General features: G+C 48.2%; 1 protein-coding gene across 1 annotated transcript in view; it reads left to right on the forward strand.

The window, feature by feature from the left end:
- Positions 1-441: 441 nt before the first annotated feature.
- Positions 442-25506, forward strand: part of LOC122364790 (NGFI-A-binding protein homolog) — an 80081-nt gene continuing 55016 nt past the window's right edge. The window contains exon 1 of the mRNA XM_043335526.1: positions 442-1096. Within this exon, the coding sequence (XP_043191461.1) occupies positions 952-1096 (145 nt within the window). The 5' untranslated portion in view covers positions 442-951. The remainder of the gene's footprint in view (positions 1097-25506) is intronic.

Below are 25506 nucleotides of genomic sequence, written 5' to 3' on the forward strand. Positions count from 1 at the left end.
AAACCGGATTCCCAGTCATTGGTGGTGTCATCTTGCGTATACCTGATCTGATCAACACCTGCACCTAATCCAAACCAATCTAACATCCCCGATTCATGGAAACATTCCATAGTTCATCCTCATCTAAGTACATAAATAAATACATTTTCAGTCTTTGACTTCGTTCATCAAACCTTTGTTATTGACCCAGCGCAAGCCGCCGCCGCCGGCGCCTGGTAGCTTCTCCTCCCCGCTCTCCCTCTCGCTCCTCCCCCGCTCTCCCTCTCGCTCCTCCCCCGCTCTCCCCGTCGGTGTGTTGCATGCCTCGGCCTTGAACTCGCCTGCAAGCCGCAGTGTGGCGCTGCCGGCGGCGCGCCGTTTTTTGCCGTTTTTCCCCGCCGAGCGGCGGCGCTCCGGGATCAGGCGGTGCAGGCGCGTTGCATTGCGTTGCAGGTCAGCGGGGTGGTGAGTGGCTCCGCAGTCCGCCCGGCTGAGACGGCACGTGCACCGGGAGCACAGAGCAGAGGACGGCGAGCGCGGGCAGCGCGGCGCCGGGCGTCCGCGGCTGACGGTGCGCTGGTGACTGGTGCGCTGGTGATTGGTGTCTGTCCTCCAGCAGCCCGGTGTGCTGCCGCTGTCACTCAGGTGGAGGGTCAGGCAGCTGCCCACCGGCCGACCGACACCGGAGAGACGCGCCACCATCAGTGGACGGGGGCCGCCGACCGGGACCGGCAGGGAGACGGCGGCGGCCGCGGCGGCGGGCCCGCTCTGCGGATCCCACTACTGCAGATACCGACCGACGGGACGAGCCGGGTCAGGGGCACACCAGCAGACACCGGCTGGGCGGGCCGGGTCGGTGCTGCCAGGCCCCGTGTGACGGTCAGACCCCGGCCGGGCCCTGTGTGTGACGGCCGAGCCCCGTGTGTGACGGCCCCGGCTGAGTCGCCGCGGCGCCGCGGGCCGACTCCAGCCATGGAGAGGAGGGACGGCGGTGCCCCCGTCCCCCCGTCCCACCAGCCGGCGGCGGTCAGCCCGCCCGTATCGCCGGCCAGCCTGGCAGCCAGCCCGGCGCCCACCGGCCGCGGCGTGGTCTTCAGCCGAAACAGATACGGACAAGGTAGGCCTGCTGGTGCGCCGTGCGTGCGGCTATGTCGTAAACTACCACAGGTGGGGAAGGACGGGGTAATTTGGCCGCTCTTTTAGGAAGCGCTGTAGCTCGAAGTTGGCGACATATGCCTGCACTCTCTCGACGCTGGCAGATGTACTTACCATTCATTTTACTTTCTTGTACAGTAAACTGAAAATGATAGAGCAACTACTTTTACCTAAATTTTGACGTTTTACAAAGGTCTACAGAGCGGTCAAACTGCCTTGCTCATTAGCGTCGCCACGGGGGGGAGGGGGCAGCTTGCCCCGCCCCCAACCTCGGACCAGGCACCCCTAAGATCGATACAGATCCGATGAGATTTAGGGGTCGGGGAAAATGGGATACATTTCTTAGAATGCCTGTGAGGTCAGACTCGGTTGGAGCGTGCAGTTCAAACCAGAGTCGGAGTCGGAGTCGCCAAAATCTTCAAGACTCCGACTCCAGACTCGGAAATGTCAATGTTGTGATTCATTCCCTGTTCCTAGTTGGTTCTTTATTCCATTTTATATCTGATTTTCATAAGGTTTGGAGTGCGCTGACATATAATTTTCGTTCAAAGCGTTACACGAAATCTTCGGGACCTTTCTCAATTCTCGTCAAATGTCTGCGACAGGCTCATGTAGGTACTGTTCAAGTGTCGCAGGGCTCATGAGCTTGCTTTTCACACAGGCTCTTAAGGAGCTCTACTAAGCTCTAAGAAGCTTTCAGAGGGCCCAAACCGGCCTCGGAGAGTTCCACTGGTGCCCATGTTCTCTGAGGGCCCATACAGGGATCTTTGAGGATCTTATACATACGTAGACCTCTGAAGGGCCACACGGATCTTTGAGGATGCCTTCGAAAATTTCTGAGAACCTTAACTGGCCTCTGATAGCTCAGCCGAACTTTTGAGGCGACAGACTGCTAACCCCAAGCCGGCATCTGAGGGGTCACAACTCACGTGTCCCTCTGAGGGTCGCAACACATGTTTCTTATGTCGCTACGTAGCGTCCTTAGGGATTCGACACAGACCCCGATGGTTCACACTGTTATCCGAGGGCTCCAAGCTCAAGTGGAAAACTTTGTCACCATCGGCTTCCTCGCACCATCGCGCGTCGAATGATATGTAAAACGAGTGAGTAGCTTCTGGGGAAAGGCAAGATTTAACACAAAAGCTGATTTTGCCCCCCCCCCCCAACCGGAAATCTCTGGCGCCGCCTATGGCAATTTGGGTCAGGGGTGGGGCAATTTGGCCGGTGTCCTAATAAAATTTAAGCCTGTATTTTATCCCGCGCCCCAGTGGCGGTCTCAGCCAACTTCGCCCTAATGGGGGGGGGGGGGCATATGTTACCACCCACCTCTAACTAAAAAACTAAGAGGGCTAGAGAGACGCGGTAAAAAGCAGTCGATAGCTCTCAATGCGTACGTTTGAAAGTATTTCAGTCATTTTTCATCTTAGAGCAATATTGGGGTCACCAGAGGTCATCAAAGGTCAAAATTTGCCAATGGTCACTATATTTTTCAGAAAACATGCCGTTATCTCAGGAACTATGATAGCTAGAAAAACGCATAGAAAAACAATCGATAGCTCTTGAACTCTTCTTTTGAAAAGTTCATTATCAAAATTGACTTCAGGTCACGGGTTTAGCCTCCAGAGGGCAAAACCTCCAAAAATAGCTGTTTTTACGAAAAGTGTTTTTCGGCAATAACTTTCGACAACAAAAAGCCACAACATTTCTATTGCCAGAATCGTGTTCCTCTCGCCGAGACACGTCGAATGAACTATAATTTGACATTGAAAGGTCAACTTGAAAATTTGACCCCAGGTCAAGGTCATGACCTGACCGGAAAAGGTCATTTTGCATATCAGTCGATGCGTCTCGGCAAGACAAACACAATGAGACCATTCCCAGCGTTCTATCTCTTTCCAATCGCGAGTTACTGGCAAAAATCTGTTTGTAGCCTCAAATGACCTCGGATGACCTTTCTAGAGGCTATCAGCAAAAATGACACCCTGGTCATCACGGGTGGTCCAAATCATTGTGATTCTGAAATATTTGGACTGTTCCGATGCGTACACACGGATCTAGAGGCGTTTTCATTTTCTCCATTGACTTGTAATGGAAAGGTCACGCCACTGACCTGACCTTAGGTCACGGATATAAAAAATCCGAGATATACAAATTGTAGGCGCCCATAGCATCATGCAATCCACCAAGTTTAAAATCTTTCTGACAAACACTGCAGGCTGGACATGATTGCAAACTTTTTTAGGCTTGGTCAGTTAACATGACCTGGTGACCTGACCTGACATGACCTGGGGTCAAAAATTTCACACATTGTCCAAAATTGATGTACCAAAAGCTACCCCAAGCGGCTACGCGCCGCGGTTTTTTATTTACACGCAAAAAACGCGACAGGGTGGTGACATATGCCCCCCCCCCCCCCCCCCACTGGGGCGAAGGTTATCTTACGGGCGAGTCAGCTTCAGCGTCAGCAATGACATGTGTCCTAAGCGCATTTTTAGGCTGACTCGGTGTCGGACTTTGAATTGAAGGATTTTGACTCAGGTCTTATTTTAGTATTTTCCTGCACAACTGAAAATGCGCTTCCTTTGCATACACTGCTCAATCAAACATTTGCATTTTGTTTGTGATAAAAAATGTTTTCACAATGCAACTAATATGTAATTAGTGAATAGTGAGAGGGCACTGCTTGAGAAAACGTTAACTTTTTATTCTAGTAAGGACATAATCGACTAATTTCAATTTAAAATTATTAGCAATCAATGAAATAACTCAACTCAGACTCAAAAACACACACACACACACATCTCTTTACCTTCCGATACCTACCTGCAAACAAGTTGTCGATAGTGATTGCGAGCTGGAGATGTGACTATCAGTTTGGTTTGAGCAGATCCCATGCATCTTCGTCGTGTTGCATTGCGCAGCGTCTTGATGGGCCCCTAGGAGGCAGACTGTGCCGCAATGCCACCGCCAAAGGCTATAAACCCAACCAGCTCGGCACGACGACCTTATCAAGTCGGCCGTCCCAGCATAGCGATTAGAGGTGTCAATTTCAGAAAACGTATGTCCAAAGTCCGTCCAATGTCCAATGCTTACGTCGATTGTCCGTCCAAAAATGTCCAAGCCAGCCATTTGTCCAACGATGTCCGACACCTACGCAATAGTTTACACTCAACACTGTTATTTAATTTGCTTTTCATGTACCGTTACAAGCTCAAAAGTGGTAATCATATCGAAAGCTGAGCTTTCTCATAGCCAATCAATGTTAAACACGACTACTTTTTAAAAATGTTGAGGTGTAGCAAGCGATTGTCCAAAGTTGTCCAAAGCCTGCTGCCATTGTCCAACCGAATTCCGAATCGGACATTGGACAAAATCGGAATTCCGAAGATTCAAGTTCCGATTGACACCACTAATAGCGATCCTGAGAGCACCGTCAAAGCTACTCCACTAGCACCGGCCAAATTACCCCGCATTGTCATTTTGAAAAGTTTTGGCCATTAGGAACTATCCCACCTTCTAAAATGTTGTTAAAACCAGTTAAATTGTGCCCGACTTTATAGATTGGATGACCAGGAACACGGTTCTGGCATTTATTTTTCATTAAACATCTTAGGCTTCCCATATTCCAAACACAAACTTTCAAATATATGACGTCACAGCCCAGAATTACCTCCTTCCCCAGGCAACATTACTGTCATAAAGCTGATTCTTTTTACTCTGTAGGCACCACAACAAAGTTTAGACCAAGTTTTAAGCGATTTTTCAACGAACAAACCCATTTAAATCAGAATGACTAAACGAGGTGACGTCACACTAACGGTCGCTCCATGTTGAAGATAGGGCCTTGCGCAAGGCCCATTTTCAAATGAAGGGAACGAATTTCTTCAACACCAAGAGGCCGCGGGGGTTGCAACCTAGATAGATAGTGGTTTCTGAACCTCGCCGCAAACTTGGCTATCTCAACTCAAACCCCATGTTAAAGGTGGGATAGTCTCTTTAACCCGCGAGTTGCTGGGGGGCGTTAACCCGGCAGTTGCTGGGGTATTTCGCCACCCACCGTTTGCTGGGGGGGCGTTAAACGCCCCCAGCCGATAACTCGAGAACCAATAGGCGCAGCGAAACGCACGAGGCGGCAAACGAAAGAACGCGACGAGACGCTTCAGATGAGTACTTTAAAGTTGAATTTTAAGGTCACAGGTCAGGTCAAGGTCAGGTCAAACACCTGAAATCGGGCTTTCAGTAGCATGGACTTCAGGACTTCGCTATGGGCGCCTCTCGTCATAAACTCTGTCAAAACGGTGCACAATCCATCATATAAGGCCTACAAGAGTGTCAGCTCCATGCAAGGGTCAGTCAAGCATAGGGCAGGGTCAAGGTCAGGTCAACCGGGCAGGCACATATCCCCGAAAATAAAAACTGATATTCGCAGCCTGTGATACATGTTTTATGGGTAATTTGGGGCGTAGAACACGATGGTGACATTCATTTTATCATATGTTTACGTGTTTGGCTAAAAAAGTTCAATTTAAGTAATGCATGTATCATGGTCGTGAAGTAGTCACGAGAAATTGCCAAGATTCAGTGCAAGTTTTTGGAAAATGCGGAACGATAATCAATAATCGAAGATAGCCATTTCATTGTTCATGGTATTGGCAGTCTAATGGCGTTTACGGCATGTCTGTATGTCTATTCTGTGATTTTATATGATTTTTTGAACATATGCCGTTTTTGGTCGAAAACTCAGAAATCATGACGTCACTAAAACCTCGATGTCTCAAAAATTTTCCGACCGATTTTTTGAAACTTTGTCAAAATGAACTTCAATCAATTCCCTACAGGTACCCAAAATTTGGCGCGCCTGCGGCGCGCCGTTTTTATGCTATGGCCCGGCGAAAAAAGTGGGTGCGTTTAACGCCCCCCCCCCCAGCAACTCGCGGGTTAAACGCCCCTATTTTTTTTCGCCGGGCTATAGCATAAAAACGGCGCGCCGGAGGCGTGCCAAATTTTGGGTACCTGTAGAGAATTGATTTATTTGTAGAGAATAAGTTATTGTGACAAAGTTTCAAAAAATCGGTCGGAAAATTTCTGAGATATCGAGGTTTTAGTGACGTCATGATTTCTGAGTTTTCGACCAAAAACGGCATATGTTCAAAAAATCATATAAAATCACAGAATAGACATACAGACATGCCGTAAACACCATTGGACTGCCAATACCATGAACAATCAAATGACTATCTTCGATTATTGATTATCGTTCCGCATTTTCCAAAATCTTGAACTGAATCTTGGCAATTTCTCGTGACCACTTCACGACCATGATACATGCATTTCTTAAATTGAACTTTTTGAGCTAAACACGTACACATATGATAAAATGAATGTCACCATCGTGTTCTACGCCCCAACTTACCCATAAAACATGTGTCACAGGCTGCGAATATCAGTTTTGATTTTCGGGGATATGTGCCTACCTGGTTGACCTGACCTTGACCCTGACCTATGCTTGACAGACCCCTACATGGAGCTGACACTCTTGTAGGCCTTATATGATGGATTGTGCACCGTTTTGACAGAGTTTATGACGAGAGGCGCCCATTGCGAAGTCCTGAAGTACATGCTACTGAAAGCCCGATTTCAGGTGTTTGACCTGACCTTGACCCGACCTGTGACCTCAAAATTCAACTTTAAAGTACTCATCTGAAGCGTCTCGTCGCGTTCTTTCGTTTGCCGCCTCGTGCGTTTCGCTGTGCCTATTGGTTCTCGAGTTATCGGCTGGGGGCGTTTAACGCCCCCCCCCCCCCTCAGCAAACGGTGCAGGTGGCGAAATACCCCAGCAACTGCCGGGTTAAAAAGTCGTTACGGTTATACGGAATTACATGAAATTACTCTTGCAAACGCCGAACATCCTAAGCAATGGGACCACAACGTCGAAATCTGTCTACAGCGCGAATTATACCTACATGCTATACAATTTTCCGAACGGAAGTAAAAGTTGCCATTTTCTAATCAAATTCATGTTTTATTGATTTTGAAGAAAATTATGAAGGGGATATTTTTGAAAACCTTCCACGGATTAGTTCCATCAATGACACATGAATAGAGGCTAGAATTATTTCCTTCACTTGTGTCAGGTATCGTAAAGGTGGGGGCGGCCAAATTATACTGCCGGCCAAATTACCCCATCCTCCCCTACGTACCTGCCTACCCCGAAAGGCCCCTCGACACCAGACTCGGAACGTTGGCGCGACGCGCTCCTTGAAATAATTCGTTACAGGGTATGCTCTCGATAGATTTACGATAATAAGATATCGGGCCACTACGCTGTTTCATTATTTTCACGGCTGTCAATGCACACTGTAATCTGGTGTGAGAAAATACCCGACACGTGCAATGTGCATGGACCCGAGAACATGGATCTGGTATCTCATCCCATGAATCCTGATCTCGGATTCGATGCGATAATAGTTCCAGCTCTTTAATTTGTCGAAAAAGCTACTGGTATCATAATAACGAGTTTATTTTTTCTTGAAATCCAGCGAGATCATAGATGCTCCGTTGTTTTTGTCAACACATAAATCCTAAAGATTCTAAAATCCCACTGAACACAAACCGTCTGTTCTAGCTCTCTAGCGCCACTGTATGTACCCAACCCACATGTTCTACCTCTATTGAACCCGTGCCATCCCTCTGCTCGTATGTAGTTCTCACACTGACCCGTTCCGTCTTTCTGTTAAAGTTTTCCATTTGAGCCCGTCCCATTAAAGGGACCCTCCCACCTTCAAAAAAGTTAATGAATTGGCATGAAAGTGATGTCGCTCGGTTCAGAAAGAGCAAAAACGAATATCTACCAAATTTCATCGAAAAATATTCACCGGTTTTCAAGATATTAGACTTTTACTTTTGTTTACTTTTTGGGATCTCCGCTGTTCCTAGCGACTTTATTTGAAAGTGCGGCATTTGTTGCGCGCAAAGCAGCATATACCACCCCGTGCTACAAAACGTTTTAGTCAAACATTTAACGGACGTTCGAAAGCCTGATGACGTCATCAGACTCCCGTAATGGTTAAGAGATAGGGACCACGCTGGTCCCACCCTGCAAGTAAAGGGAAGAAATTTCTTGAACACCATAAAGCTGCGGGGGTTGCGACCAGGATAAATGGTGGTTTCTGAGCCTGGCCGCAAACTTGGCTATCTCAACTCAAAACTAGTGTTAAGGTGGGAGGGTCCCTTTAAGTACCACTGTTTTAGTTTTTCCTTAGGCCTTAGCGCTGTTGAAGCTGTCCCATCCAACGTCGGCTGAAGTTTGATACCACCAGTGAGTCTTATTGTTCACTTCCATGTAGGTGCAAGTCTATCCATCTTGTACTGTCATTGGCCATATACAAGGGACAAGAGTGCACGTGCCTGTCTTACCCTGGCCGGCACAGAAGGAAACTGGCACCAGCTCACGCTGCATGCCAACTCGCTGGCCCTGTGCTCTCAGGCAGCACGGCAGCTATACATGGTCGGCTGAAAAAAGGCACGCGATAATTTTCATTCCCCTACTTTTGTGCTCGGTTTCTAGTCTTTAAAAGTCGTCGGTCGCAGTGGGTATTTCCTGCAGACGCCCCTCCATTTTTTTTTTCCGGCCGTGCCGATTGCGCCATTAGTCGCTACCGCGCCAGGTGCGTCTCAGTTGTGTCGGCGGCGCCAGCCGCAGTCACACAAAGAACGCCAACCGGACGCCTTCACTTTATCCCATCAGAAATACAATATTCTCGCAATGAGTCGCGGCACTCCCTGCTATGAGTCTTGCACTCCCTGCGCGTACGGCGCAACGCAATTATCGTCCAGGTCCTTCTAAAGGCCAAAGAACACCTGACGACGGCCAGTGGCGGTCGCAGGGGGGGGCCATCAGGGCCATGGCCCCCCCCCCCAAAGGCAAATCAGGGGGGGCCATCATATCATTTGGCCCCCCCCAAACAACCGATGGGCCCCCATGGGCGTATGGGGCCCTGGCCCGTATTCGATTGTCACGAGGCTCGAGAAACCCACGCCAGCTATTAACAGCTCCCATACCGGTCTTTGAGGGTCCTACACTCACCTCTGAGGGCCCTTCAGTGGCGGTCAAGCGCCCACATTGACCGCTGAGGGCCCACGTTGACCTCTGAGGGCCCTCCACTGGACTTTAAGGGCCCCTAAACCGGTCTCAGGGGCCCAACCGGCGGCTGAGGGCCTTATACAGGCTCTGGTGGTCTCATTTCTGTCTCAAGACTAGCCTTTAATTGCCTCTGAGGGCCCCGCACTGGATTCTGAAGACCCGATGTCGGCCACTAAGAGCCCGGATCGACCTCTGAGGGCCCCTCTTGGTCTTTGAGGGCCCTCCGCTGGTCTCTGGGGTCCAACGCCGGCCTATGCCGGTCTTTTAGGGCCCCACACTGACCTCTAAGGGCCCCATGCTAGCCTATGAGGACCCACATTAGCCTCTGAGGCCCCCCGCACTGGATTCTGAAGACCCAATACCAGCCTCCAAGGGCCCGCATCGGCCTCTGAGGGCCCATCTTGGCCTTTGAGGGCCCTCCGCTGGCCTCTGGGTTCCAACGCCGGCCCATGCCGGTCTTTTAGGGCCCCACACTGACCTCTGAGGGCCCCATGCTGGCCTGTAAGGACATACATTAGCCTCTATGGGCCCCGCACTGAATTCTGAAGACCTGATACCGGCCTCTAAGGGCCCGCATCGGCCTCTGAGGGCCCATCTTGGCCTTTGAGGGCCCTCTGCTGGCCTCTGGGGTCCAACGCCGGCCCATGCCAGTCTTTCCGGGCCCCATTCTGACCTCTGAGGGCCCCATGCTGGGCTGTAATGGCGCACATTAGCCTCTGATGGCCCCGCACTGGATTCTAAACACCCGATGCCGGCCTCTTAGGGCCCGCATCACCTTTGAGGGCCCATCTTTGGCCTTTGAGGCTGGCCTCTAGGGTCCAACGCCGACCCATGCCGGTCTTTAAGGGCCCCACGGCGGCCACGCTAACCTCTGAGGGCCCCATGCTGTCCTGTAAGGACCCACATTAGCATCTGAGTGCCCAAGTCGGTCTCTGATGGTCTCAAACTGCCCTTTGCAGATGGTCAAACGCCAGCCTCTGGGGGTCTGACACTGTACTCTAAGGGCCACATTGCAGCCTCTATGCGATAGGTATCGCCGAAGCGTTATCCATGGGCCTATTGTAGGAGTCACGGGTGCAGTGGGTGAAGTTGCACCAACAATAATTATCCAGTGGGTGCAGACAATGTATTCTCTACCCACAATAATCTGGAATAAAACCCATTTTCTCATCAACACTACTTTCGATGCAGCACGACAAATTCAGGATATTTTGCCCACTACTAGGTATCCATCTTTCGATGCATTTGCTACTGTGATGGTCTTCAAAACTTACATGTGTGCTCAAGTGAAAAATAAGAAACGGAACACATGTGATTGAACACGTACCGATGACTCACTGTCAAAAGTTTTAGCACGATATCTTCAAAATGGCTAAGTTGGCCGGTTTTACTTTTTGCGGTAGTCAATTCACAGTTGCGTGAATTATTGACATTACCAATGCTTCCAAATGAACTTACCTTTTCGACATAGTACACTCTCAAAGCTGGCAATGAGCCTCTGCTCGGGTGCCGCTCCCTACCCCCCCCCCCCCCCGCTTCACCGGTCATGGCTAGATTTCTGCACTCATGCACTACGCCCGTGGGCCCCTTTAAGCTAGCACCGGGCCCCCCGGGTCAGTGCAAGGGCCCCTTTGCCAAGTTGCCCCCCCCCCCCCCAAACGCCAAGTCTGCGACCGCCCCTGACGACGGCCGGAGAAGTATGCAGAAGAACAGATTTATTTGAATAAGATCCACGATTACATGGCTTTTCACTTACTCGCGTCTGAATGGTAATACAATGGGAAGTTGGAACAGACACACGGAAATGACTACAAACATTCGCATACCATGCATACACTCGCACCAGAAACGATATCGTGAATCAGAGAGATCCAGCGAACAGCCTGGCATCTGCCCGGAAAGACAAAGTGCCAGGCTCAATGCCGCTGTCGTTCAGCAGCGACACACCGCGGTAACAGAGTCGCCGCCTGCCGGCCTCCACACGGATGGCCGGAAGGGTAAACGAGTCCGCTCGCCTGGTGTTATGATCATGCCGCTGGTGGGCTCGCTGTCCAAAAGTCTTAAGAAGAAAGTCAGGATGACCTGACTTCATCGTCCGCTCGACTGCACACAAGGTATGGTAAGCCACCAACTGTTCGGCCGTGAGCCAGCCGAGGCTCGATATGGCACCCGAGATGTGATCACATCGCCTTTTCCCGGTCACGACACGTGCGCAGAAATTGATGGTCTTCTGTACACGGTGCAGCTGTGTGCTAGTACAAGACCCATACACCGACATGCAGTAGCGCACAATGGATAACACTAGAGCTTCTGTGATGCCCTTTAACACAGGTCTAGGTATGACGTGACGTGCGTGACTTAGGGCTATCAGAATACCGGCGCACTTATGGGACATATTGTCTATCTGAGCCTCAAAATTTAGATACCTGTCAAGTTGAACACCGAGGTTTTTAACTACTCCTGAGTCTGGAATGACATCTCCATTGAAGGTCAACGTCACAGGTGGTACATTGCGCAGCATTGAGGGGGTACCTAGCACTAACATCTGCGTCTTCTTGGAGTTGAGCTTCATCCGGTTGAAGCAAAACCACTGGTACAACATGTCGAGTGCGTGCTCCATACGGGCGACGAGCTGCGGTAAGTCACACTTTCTGCCTGTCACTATCAGTTGTGTGTCGTCCGCATACTGGACGACACTAACACCGTCCGGCACATGCAAGCTAAGGTCGTTCGCAAACAGCATGTACAGAATACAACTGAGGGCGCCGCCCTGGTATACACCTATCACATTGCTCTTTTCATCGGAAAGTAGCATCCTTCCGTCTGCGCACCGTACCTGCACCTGCTGCGCGTGGTCGGCTAAATAGTCACGGAACCATTTGGTAGTGATGCCGTAGAGAGACAGCTTTTCTAGCAGCTTGTCATGCGGAACAACGTCAAAACATTTAGATAAATCGAGAAGTACCAGAATACTTATCTCGCCGTTGTCCATAGCGTGAAGCGCCAGATCGGTGATCACGTGCAGTGCGGTTTCAGTGGAACGGAATTTACGGTACCCGTGTTGACAATCGGAGAGCAGGCAATTGTCCTCGAGATAAGCAATGAGCTGCGCCTGTACAACGCGCTCGACAAGTAACTGACCGAAACGTTGTGAAACTAACATCTCAACTCAAGACGGGGACGAAAGTCCGACAACTAACTAATGTCAGGTAGGGGGAGCTTGCACACTTGTTAGTTGTTACAGATGACTGACGATATCAGTTTTTCCTTCATCAGCAAGACAACTTCAGAAAAAAATGCACCTATGCTGTTGCATTGTTCTATACCCTTTCACATCAATCATACCTGCCCATTAGGATAGGCCATGAGCATCGCCACCACTACGGACACTACGGATAGAGTCTGTAGGGGAAGGTGGGGTAAGACGGACCAGCTAAGGTTTGAGGCCGCATATCTTTCTACACTGCTCTCGTAACTCATATTGTTTATAGTCTTCTGAATGCTCAATCCTTCCTCTTTTGATATGTGCAAAGACTGAATTTCAAAATAAAGACATCTAGGTGGTGGATGCTCTTAAAGGGGGACATGTCGAAAACTCAGACAAGAAAAAACGCGGGGTAAGACGGACCACCCAGCAGTGCCTGCTATCCATTCATGCTTGGTACAGTTCTAATCTGTACTCGAGTAAGTAGAGTGGTAAAATAACAAAATGAACCTTTATTCTATACTCATATGTTATGGAAGCGCAACTAAAAGCTGGAAACATGTGTGTTGATTGTCGTTTGGCATGAATGCATGCTAGCTGAGCATTTGCAATGGTCCATGTGCAACAATACTCCTTCCTGAAGAATTGGCTTACTTAAACTTGTGTCAATGCTTTAGAAAAGAATTTTCCAGATGATGGGTACAATGGACCACCGCAGGGTAAGATGGACCACAGTGGTCCGTCTTGCCCCAAATCTAAATTCTGTCATTATCATGACGTGTATGTCAAATAGCCCAACATTGCGAAACCTTGCCTGTTCTAAAGTGTGACTATAACCAAGTTTATAACTTTGTTCTTCACTGTAAAGTGCAAAATAAAAACTAATCATGCAATAAAGGCGCCGAAATTGAATCACCCGTAGACCTCTTATATTAGATCGGTTTGACGAAAAACAACACTTTTCTCAATAACTCAAAAGCTATGCATCCTAGCCTCATGAGCTAAAGGTGGCCATTGTTACGAAGGGAAACAAATGTAGTGAGTGCATAAAGCAGTAGATAACAGCAGCGGTTCAGCCGGGAGGGCTGGTGGTCCGTCTTGCCCCGCTGGGCCGTCTTACCCCACCTTCCCCTACAAGTTTTGGAAGGTCTGAAAAACTTGTACGGAATGTCCGTACAAGTTTCGACGACCGAAAATGAGCTTTGCAATTAAAATGGCATAAATGAAGTGAATGTATTTTTGATAATGCTAGACATCCGGGAGGTACTAAGGATGTCTCAGTTTTTGCCGAGAAAGACAGCGGTCTTCATCACGTTTTTCGATGCACATCTACCACCTGGCACCTGAATTACATTTTCTCTTTCTAACGGTATGGTAGATTAGGCACCTATCCCGGAGGATCGTATGCCTGCGACATGTACTTAAGCGGCATCGTATTCCTCTCGCCAAGACGCGTCGAATGAATTGTAACTCGGTCCAAGGAATCATTTCATGAAAGCTCAACTTGGGTCAAGGTAATGATCTGACTGGAATAGGTCATGTCCCATACCTACCAGTTGATCCGTACATATTGTTTAGATGAACACATCCAAGGTCTTTTCATTGCTCTAGCATGTCTCCATCAAAAGTTGTCGTCAAAAATTGCTGCAGAGGCAGTACGTGACCTGAGATGGGCCTGAGGAGAGGTCTTTGGTGCAATTTTTCGATTCAATATGTTATTTATACATATCTGTTCCCTGATGTTTGAGCATTTAGCATGGCTTTCGTCCAAAAGAAGCGCAGTTCAATTTTCTCTCAATGACTTTTAATGGAAAGAACGAAAAATGACCTTATCTTAGGTCACCCACATCAAAAGTCCCCAGCCGGCTCATGGTGCTCCGCTGGCTGACGGCGTCTGCCCGTCGCTGCCCCCGCCGGGCGCCGGTGGCTGTCGGCGTCTCATGCCCCGGTGGTGCTCCCCCCACAGGCCAGGCGTTCACTCCGACCAAGCGTGCTCGCTTTGAGCCGCCCCGGCCCGGCTGCAGGCAAATCGGTTTTTTATATCGCGATTTGAACGGAAAATAAAAATCACACCCTCTCACGGCACGGCAGCACACCTGGAGAGCAAAAAACAGATCACAGCTTGGTTTATCTTCACGCATTTTTTCCTCGGTTGTATGGTTTTTTGGTCGGCATTATTGGTTTTTTGTTCGGTGCCACCGGCTCGTCTGCATATTCGAACTCTGGATGGACAATGGCTGGATTTGAATGGCCGGAGCCGCGGCAGGGGGAGGGGGAGCCGGCCTTTTTTGTCAGCCGTCTCGCTGTCGGAGGCCGGGGGGGGGGCACACCTCAGCAGGGCGGCGGCCTCCGCGCAGGTCGCGCGGTCGGCTCCGATGACGCGCCGCTGGCTGAAACCCCGACTCCCCTTTGTGCGACGATCCCCGGAATATGGTATGTATGTAAGTACATTAAACATTGTATGGCCAGACGCACTAGCAAGACTCGCACTGGCCGCTCTCTAGTCTCTGGTATTCTATGTAACGTGCTAGTCCCTTATCAATGGTGCAGAAAGAGCAATCTGGAGCAGGTTCCAGAAGTAAAGATTGCAACCAATGACCTTCGAATTGCTGGATATCCCATCCCTCTTTGTATATCTAGGAAGACTCGTCTGTCATCGGAATGTCCCAGGGGTAGCCAGTAACAGTTGGTAGCATTAGGCCAAATGGACGCTCAAAAACTACTACCCCATAGGGTTTCCATGTTAAATCGACCTTTTTCAAGCGAGCCTCACACGTAAGCTAAAAGATAAAGTGCCAATATTATTATGGGGAAAGGTAGCCTCAAGCTTCCTCTACAACCTTTTTATCTAGCGTTTTTCGATGCTGAGGCCATAACAGGTCCAAAAAGCATTGGGCGCTGCCCGAGGTACCAAAAGCCCCTCCATGAGAGCACAAGTTCCTGCGCATGCGCACATTGCCTCAACCCTGTACTGGCATACATTAGTGATACTGCTCACGGACTCGGTCAGCCAATCAGCGTCCCCGATTACATTAATAGATGTCGCTAGCATCACGTAAATCCTGCTTGCGAACACATTTTAAGAATGAAACAGCTGCGCCATTTCCGCCTTCCATTGATTCCTTCCATCTTAGTATCAACTATACGCTTTTCAACTAACTTTAGACTAAGTTTTAAACTATGGTCAGTATGTTATTTCTGGTACATATAATTTAAAAATAACTGCTTTATGAATTTCGCTTTACTCGTCAGAATAGAATACTCTATTTTTTCCATATTCAAAAAATATATCACCTACCATGTAACTTATACAGGTAAAATGGGCGCTTTCCGCGTCGTTGGTGTACCCGTTGTTCTATAATGTCCGTCAAGACAGCCCATATTCAGCCCAGATTCAGCCCGGATTCAGCCCAGATTCGGGACACCTCCGATCAAGCTGAAACTCGCACACAATGTAGGCCATGACATGCCCAATCCACAGTCCAAGTCATTCGGTGGCACTCCCAGCCGTTTGACCTACAGAGGTCAGCAAAGATCACGTGGCCCAAATTTGCACAGCAGATTGTGGCCCACCCAGTAGAGCTAGAGCGCTAAAAATGGCACCAATCGACTCGCCAGCATCTAATCTTACTTTCCCAACACTCATTTGACCTCTCAAGGTCATGCGATGACCTAAGGTCATTTGTGGGCTATGTCGAAAATACACTTGCACAGCAGTTTTCGAGTAGATGGATTGACCGAATTCCAAATCAAAGCACATCATCGGGTAGCCCATAAGCCGTAGTAACTTTTCTTAAAAACCGCTTTTCGATATGTGACCCCGTTTGACCTCGGCAGGTCAAAATGTGCAAATAAACGACACTCAATACGTCGCAGCCCGGATTCAGCCCAGATTCGGGACACCTCCGATCAAGCTGAAACTCGCACACAATGTAGGCCATGACATGCCTAATCCACAGTACAAGTCATTCGGTGGCACTCAAAGCCGTTTGACCTACAGAGGTCAGCAAAGGTCACGTGGCCCAAATTTGCACAGCAGATTGTGGCCCACCCAGTAGAGCTAGAGCGCTAAAAATGACACCAATCGACTCGCCAGCATCTAATCTTACTTTCCCAACACTCATTTGACCTCTCAAGGTCATGCGATGACCTAAGGTCATTTGTGGGCTATGTCGAAAATACACTTGCACAGCAGTTTTCGAGTAGATGGATTGACCGAATTCCAAATCAAAGCACATCATCGGGTAGCCCATAGGCCGTAGTAACTTTCCTTGAAAACCGCTTTTCGATATGTGACCCCGTTTGACCTCGGCAGGTCAAAATGTGCAAATAAACGACACTCAATACGTCGCAGCCCGGATTCAGCCCAGATTCAGGACACCTCCGATCAAGCTGAAACTCGCACACAATGTAGGCCATGACATGCCCAATCCACAGTACAAGTCATTCGGTGGCACTCCCAGCCGTTTGACCTACAGGGGTCAGCAAAGGTCACGTGGCCCAAATTTGCACAGCAGATTGTGGCCCACCCAGTAGAGCTAGAGCGCTAAAAATGGCACCAATCGACTCGCCAGCATCTAATCTTACTTTCCCAACACTCATTTGACCTCTCATGGTCATGCGATGACCTAAGGTCATTTGTGGGCTATGTCGAAAATACACTTGCACAGCAGTTTTCGAGTAGATGGATTGACCGAATTCCAAATCAAAGCACATCATCGGGTAGCCCATAGGCCGTGGTAACTTTCCTTGAAAACCGCTTTTCGATATGTGACCCCGTTTGACCTCGGCAGGTCAAAATGTGCAAATAAACGACACTCAATACGTCGCAGCCCGGATTCAGCCCAGATTCGGGACACCTCCGATCAAGCTAAAACTCGCACACAATGTAGGCCATGACATGCCCAATCCACAGTCCAAGTCATTCGGTGACACTCCCAGCCGTTTGACCTACAGAGGTCAGCAAAGGTCACGTGGCCCAAATTTGCACAGCAGATTGTGGCCCACCCAGTAGAGCTAGAGCGCTAAAAATGGCACCAATCGACTCGCCAGCATCTAATCTTACTTTCCCAACACTCATTTGACCTCTCAAGGTCATGCGATGACCTAAGGTCATTTGTGGGCTATGTCGAAAATACACTTGCACAGCAGTTTTCGAGTAGATGGATTGACCGAATTCCAAATCAAAGCACATCATCGGGTAGCCCATAGGCCGTAGTAACTTTCCTTAAAAACCGCTTTTCGATATGTGACCCCGTTTGATCTCGGCAGGTCAAAATGTGCAAATAAACGACACTCAATACTATAATTCGGTCAATCCATCTACTCGAAAACTGCTGTGCAAGTGTATTTTCGACATAGCCCACAAATGACCTTAGGTCATCGCATGACCTTGAGAGGTCAAATGAGTGTTGGGAAAGTAAGATTAGATGCTGGCGAGTCGATTGGTGCCATTTTTAGCGCTCTAGCTCTACTGGGTGGGCCACAATCTGCTGTGCAAATTTGGGCCACGTGACCTTTGCTGACCTCTGTAGGTCAAACGGCTGGGAGTGCCACCGAATGACTTGGACTGTGGATTGGGCATGTCATGGCCTACATTGTGTGCGAGTTTCAGCTTGATCGGAGGTGTCCCGATCTGGGCTGAATCCGGGCTGCGACGTATTGAGTGTCGTTTATTTGCACATTTTGACCTGCCGAGGTCAAACGGGGTCACATATCGAAAAGCGGTTTTCAAGGAAAGTTACTACGGCCTATGGGCTACCCGATGATGTGCTTTGATTTGGAATTCGGTCAATCCATCTACTCGAAAACTGCTGTGCAAGTGTATTTTCGACATAGCCCACAAATGACCTTAGGTCATCGCATGACCTTGAGAGGTCAAATGAGCATTGGAAAAGTAAGATTAGATGCTGGCGAGTCGATTGGTGCCATTTTTAGCGCTCTAGCTCTACTGGGTGGGCCACAATCTGCTGTGCAAATTTGGGCCACGTGACCTTTGCTGACCTCTGTAGGTCAAACGGCTTTGAGTGCCACCGAATGACTTAGACTGTGGATTGGGCATGTCATGGCCTACATTGTGTGCGAGTTTCAGCTTGATCGGAGGTGTCCCGAATCTGGGCTGAATCCGGGCTGCGACGCATTGAGTGTCGTTTATTTGCACATTTTGACCTGCCGAGGTCAAACGGGGTCACATATCGAAAAGCGGTTTTGAAGGAAAGTTACTACGGCCTATGGGCTACCCAATGATGTGCTTTGATGTGGAATTCGGTCATGCCATCTACTCGAAAACTGCTGTGCAAGTGTATTTTCGACATAGCCCACAAATGACCTTAGGTCATCGCATGACCTTGAGAGGTCAAATGAGTGTTGGGAAAGTAAGATTAGATGCTGGCGAGTCGATTGGTGCCATTTTTAGCGCTCTAGCTCTACTGGGTGGGCCACAACCTGCTGTGCAAATTTGGGCCACGTGACCTTTGCTGACCTCTGTAGGTCAAACGGCTGGGAGTGCCACCGAATGACTTGGACTGTGGATTGGACATGTCATGGCCTACATTGTGTGCGAGTTTCAGCTTGATCGGAGGTGTCCCGAATCTGGGCTGAATCCGGGCTGCGACGTATTGAGTGTCGTTTATTTGCACATTTTGACCTGCCGAGGTCAAACGGGGTCACATATCGAAAAGCGGTTTTCAAGGAAAGGTACTACGGCCTATGGGCTACCCGATGATGTGCTTTGATTTGGAATTCGGTCAATCCATCTACTCGAAAACTGCTGTGCAAGTGTATTTTCGACATAGCCCACAAATGACCTTAGGTCATCGCATGACCTTGAGAGGTCAAATGAGTATTGGGAAAGTAAGATTAGATGCTGGCGAGTCGATTGGTTCCATTTTTAGCGCTCTAGCTCTACTGGGTGGGCCACAATCTGCTGTGCAAATTTGGGCCACGTGACCTTTGCTGACCTCTGTAGGTCAAACGGCTGGGTGTGCCACCGAATGACTTGGACTGTGGATTGGACATGTCATGGCCTACATTGTGTGCGAGTTTCAGCTTGATCGGAGGTGTCCCGAATCTGGGCTGAATCCGGGCTGCGACGTATTGAGTGTCGTTTATTTGCACATTTTGACCTGCCGAGGTCAAACGGGGTCACATATCGAAAAGCGGTTTTCAAGGAAAGTTACTACGGCCTATGGGCTACCCGATGATGTGCTTTGATTTGGAATTCGGTCAATCTATCTACTCGAAAACTGCTGTGCAAGTGTATTTTCGACATAGCCCACAAATGACCTTAGGTCATCGCATGACCTTGAGAGGTCAAATGAGCATTGGGAAAGTAAGATTAGATGCTGGCGAGTCGATTGGTGCCATTTTTAGCGCTCTAGCTCTACTGGGTGGGCCACAATCTGCTGTGCAAATTTGGGCCACGTGACCTTTGCTGACCTCTGTAGGTCAAACGGCTTTGAGTGCCACCGAATGACTTGGACTGTGGATTGGGCATGTCATGGCCTACATTGTGTGCGAGTTTCAGCTTGATCGGAGGTGTCCCGAATCTGGGCTGAATCCGGGCTGCGACGCATTGAGTGTCGTTTATTTGCACATTTTGACCTGCCGAGGTCAAACGGGGTCACATATCGAAAAGCGGTTTTCAAGGAAAGGTACTACGGCCTATGGGATACCCGATGATGTGCTTTGATTTGGAATTCGGTCAATCCATCTACTCGAAAACTGCTGTGCAAGTGTATTTTCGACATAGCCCACAAATGACCTTAGGTCATCGCATGACCTTGAGAGGTCAAATGAGTGTTGGGAAAGTAAGATTAGATGCTGGCGAGTCGATTGGTGCCATTTTTAGCGCTCTAGCTCTACTGGGTGGGCCACAATCTGCTGTGCAAATTTGGGCCACGTGACCTTTGCTGACCTCTGTAGGTCAAACGGCTGGGTGTGCCACCGAATGACTTGGACTGTGGATTGGACATGTCATGGCCTACATTGTGTGCGAGTTTCAGCTTGATCGGAGGTGTCCCGAATCTGGGCTGAATCCGGGCTGCGACGTATTGAGTGTCGTTTATTTGCACATTTTGACCTGCCGAGGTCAAACGGGGTCACATATCGAAAAGCGGTTTTCAAGGAAAGTTACTACGGCCTATGGGCTACCCGATGATGTGCTTTGATTTGGAATTCGGTCAATCCATCTACTCGAAAACTGCTGTGCAAGTGTATTTTCGACATAGCCCACAAATGACCTTAGGTCATCGCATGACCTTGAGAGGTCAAATGAGCGTTGGGAAAGTAAGATTAGATGCTGGCGAGTCGATTGGTGCCATTTTTAGCGCTCTAGCTCTACTGGGTGGGCCACAATCTGCTGTGCAAATTTGGGCCACGTGACCTTTGCTGACCTCTGTAGGTCAAACGGCTTTGAGTGCCACCGAATGACTTGGACTGTGGATTGGGCATGTCATAGCCTACATTGTGTGCGAGTTTCAGCTTGATCGAAGGTGTCCCGAATCTGGGCTGAATCCGGGCTGCGACGCATTGAGTGTCGTTTATTTGCACATTTTGACCTGCCGAGGTCAAACGGGGTCACATATCGAAAAGCGGTTTTGAAGGAAAGTTACTACGGCCTATGGGCTACCCAATGATGTGCTTTGATGTGGAATTCGGTCATGCCATCTACTCGAAAACTGCTGTGCAAGTGTATTTTCGACATAGCCCACAAATGACCTTAGGTCATCGCATGACCTTGAGAGGTCAAATGAGTGTTGGGAAAGTAAGATTAGATGCTGGCGAGTCGATTGGTGCCATTTTTAGCGCTCTAGCTCTACTGGGTGGGCCACAATCTGCTGTGCAAATTTGGGCCACGTGACCTTTGCTGACCTCTGTAGGTCAAACGGCTGGGAGTGCCACCGAATGACTTGGACTGTGGATTGGGCATGTCATGGCCTACATTGTGTGCGAGTTTCAGCTTGATCGGAGGTGTCCCGAATCTGGGCTGAATCCGGGCTGCGACGCATTGAGTGTCGTTTATTTGCACATTTTGACCTGCCGAAGTCAAACGGGGTCACATATCGAAAAGCGGTTTTTAAGGAAAGTTACTACGGCCTATGGGCTACCCGATGATGTGCTTTGATTTGAAATTCGGTCAATCCATCTACTCGAAAACTGCTGTGCAAGTGTATTTTCGACATAGCCCACAAATGACCTTAGGTAATCGCATGACCTTGAGAGGTCAAATGAGTGTTGGGAAAGTAAGATTAGATGCTGGCGAGTCGATTGGTGCCATTTTTAGCGCTCTAGCTCTACTGGGTGGGCCACAATCTGCTGTGCAAATTTGGGCCACGTGACCTTTGCTGACCTCTGTAGGTCAAACGGCTGGGAGTGCCACCGAATGACTTGGACTGTGGATTGGGCATGTCATGGCCCACATTGTGTGCTAGTTTCAGCTTGACCGGAGGTGTCCCGAATCTGGGCTGAATCCGGGCTGAATCTGGGCTGAATATGGGCTGTCTTGATCAACATTTGTTCTATATACCCTGGGAATGTCCACACCTCAGAAATGGTAAAGCGTCAAAGCAAAAAAAAAAAGACTATTACACGACTGCATCAGATTAAAGCACACGAAGAAATTCTTATGGTCCATTTTGCAGCTGCAAGTGTTCATTAAGATGGGCAGGATGTCAGGAGCGGCTTGTACCCTGGGTGATCCGATCCGCTGCCGTTTTTTTTTTTCAGCTGGACTCCCGCTTTGTATTCGCAGCAGCGCACTGCATCACTCCACGACTAAAATACTGACCAGGGAATAGGGACGCTATCGTGGAAACGTTGTGGGACACAAACGAAGCTTACGTAGGTCTCGAACGGATTGTGTAATACTGCCATTCAGTCTGCGAGGGATATTATCAGGTCATGTTTCTCTCATGCTGACCTATGATGTGAAAGGCCTGCAGCACGGATAAAACCGATCGCAAGAATCTGTAGTCCGGCAAGCCTGAGAAGGACTGGACTTAACCCGGCGGCCGCTGGGCCTCCGCGCTAACCGCCAGCCGCTGGGGGGGGGGGGCTTCTTTACTTTTCCGACGATATCGTTGCAATGCGTGAGGATAGAGAAGCGAAACTTTGTGCATACCTATATGTTCCTTCATAGCTAGCCGAAGTTGTGTCCAAATTTGGTGTCGCGTCTCATTTCAAATGAAGTCAAAGTGGCGTCAGAAGTGAATCATAGAATGGAGTTTCATCGTTTCCTCACGATATATCCTCACGATATATAGGACCGAATATATAGGATCGAAAACCGGTCAAGGACTACATAATTAACATGGTACTTCTGTTTAAGGATGACAGCAGGTTCTGTTTAGCTAATTTGCCGTTGCGTGTCATGCTCATTGCTCAGTGACATCAGAAACGCTAAATATCGGAAAACGACAAAACTTTATGACGTCACTGTGACGTCGTCTTACTTGCTAGAACCACCAAAGATCTCTCAAATGTTGCCTAGGTATTCATTTCAAGCTATACCAAATTTAAAGTTCAAATCGTATCAGGTTTCGGAGATATTGCACAAAACGTCGTGGGTTAAAATACAATGAATCGCTGCATGTGTTTTGATCGCTATACGGTTGCATGGTTTGGTTAAAATGTATCTGAAGAGCCGTGGGAAAAAATGTTCATGGATATATTGAGGGCAATATAACAGCACGAGCACTGATGGCGGTTTGAATCGTTTTTTTTTCTCTATTAGGTCTGCCAAACCTTTGAGAATTTGATGTTTTGATCCCTGCCAAAGACAATCTTTCCTTATCTCAAGCGCTTCAAACCTTGGGATTTATGCACTGATTGCATGATTCTATGCTTAGCGTGTTTTCGGACCTCAGTCACGTCAGTGTACGATGCCAATTGCCAGTGAAGTTATTTGAGGCATCTGTTTTTTTTTTCGGCATTAACTGGCCGTTCAAAGTGCATTTGCGAGTCGAGATAGGCGCCAATGAACTTGGAATCGCCGCTGCTGAATTGAGTAATAACTTGTGACAGTTCCTTTTTGGAACTGCTTCTCGGCATGGCCAAATGTGACCCGATTTTGGCCTAACTACACCCAAGTAGACGTTTTTTTAGCGATAGGTATAGGTACCTATATCAGTGGGGGAAACTGTGGTCAAATCTTCTATTTTTGGAAGCCTTCCATTTTTGGAAGGACCTTCCATAAATGGGTATGCATTTTCCAAAAATGGAAGGCTTCCAAAATTGGAAGGTCTAATCTCAGTGTTCCCAACTGTGATTCACATTCTTTGATTTAAGTTACGGCCTTTTTAAATGTGTAACATTAATAGTTGATTTTGCCATTTATGATCATTGATATAAGGAGAAGCAGCAGTGCTAGTGTTGGTAATACAGGCATGCTATGTCAATGTACATAGTGATATAATAGCATGGTGTCCTGGCGCACTGCTCTCTTTTTCTACTTCTAGAGGACACATAGAAATTCAGAAGAGAAAACAGCTGGTCAATAACCAACCAGGAGGAACACAGCTATAGCCCTGACAAAAAATGGTTTAAAGGTAGTGTGCCAGCTTTCCTGGACCATATGGAGTTAATGACCCGGATAAGGAGAACCGGATTTTTAGAACTTATCCATACCTTCAAAACTCATGGAAACGTCTTAAATTCTTCAAATTTTGAGTACCCCAGTGCGAAATTCGCCCCGACGGGTTGTCGGTCGTACCCCAACCACATTTCACACCACTATGAACAATAAATGCACACACTAAAATCGCTATTACCGATAGGCTCATCCAATCAAGTTTCGATAAACCCGTTCATCATCATCTCCTGCGGTTTCGAACACGCCTGTTAGGTGGCTTCTGATGCTCGTCGAGGTCGGAATTTCCAAATACGCGTGGTGCCTCGGGCCGCGCGCTCTGACTTCGGCCAAGAAAAATGCGTCAGCTGATCATTGTCATTTCTGCCACTTGCGTGTGGTGTAATGGGGTCATAACTTAAGAGACGGCTGTTTCATATCAATTATTTTACATAAAATCATATTTCAAACCACAAATTAATGTTCGACAGCCAAATTTAAGAAACAATACCAATACAGGATTACAGTTTAAGGCTCGACATTGTGTTGTCTACGATTAGACAGCTGATAACTCATTCCCGTACGTCGTATGGTCGTCGTAACACTATAATGACCTTTGCTTATTGTCACAAGTGCGCCGCATTCGCGATTGTTGCCCGACGCCTGTTTGCAGGTGAGCCCACTACAGTTGTTATACATATCTAAAAACCGATAAACTTTTAGGCGAAAAAGGCACTATTCCAGGCCCATTTTTGATTTTTTTTTGCGATATTAGGTAAAAACAGAAGCTTCTTATCCTAGGAAAAATAAAACGGGAAATCTTTCAAAGGTGGCACACTACCTTTAAATTAAACTTACTATTCCTCATATACCTAAATTGAAGATTCATGCTCCTTCGATAGAAAGTAACACGAAAAACGGCGCAGCAACGCCTATTTAATTCGTCCCATATTCCGGAAAAAAACATTGAAAAATGACGAGACCTCCACCCAAATGTTTGGCAAAAGCCTTAAAAAATTGAAATCAACCACACAATATGCTAATAAATGCAGAAAACGGCAACAAATACAAGTTTTACTCGCCACTACACTCCCGAAACCGCCGCACTCTGTCCAGACAATTCCGCACTGTAAATAAAGTCGGCGGTATCGAACAAGCATGGCCCGTCACTAAAGTACTTTTAAAGGGACCCTCCCACCTTAACATTAGATTGGAGTTGAGATAGCCAAAATGGGGTCCCTGGCTCACAATTACCGGTTTCGGCACTCACAACATCAAGAAATGCCTTAAATCGGAAATATTGAATTTCAAAATTGCAGCATTTTGATTCAGAGGGGCTAATGCTTAGGAATACCCCTCTGAATGTGTGACGTCAGCGCAAATATCTAACGATTTTTAAATGTTTGACTAAAACGTTTTGTAGCACGCGGTGGTATATGCTATTTGCGCGCAACATCT

The sequence above is a fragment of the Amphibalanus amphitrite genome, unplaced genomic scaffold, assembly GCF_019059575.1.
Source record: "Amphibalanus amphitrite isolate SeventyFive unplaced genomic scaffold, NRLGWU_Aamphi_draft 000697F_arrow, whole genome shotgun sequence".
In the NCBI taxonomy this organism is placed as follows: domain Eukaryota; kingdom Metazoa; phylum Arthropoda; class Thecostraca; order Balanomorpha; family Balanidae; genus Amphibalanus; species Amphibalanus amphitrite.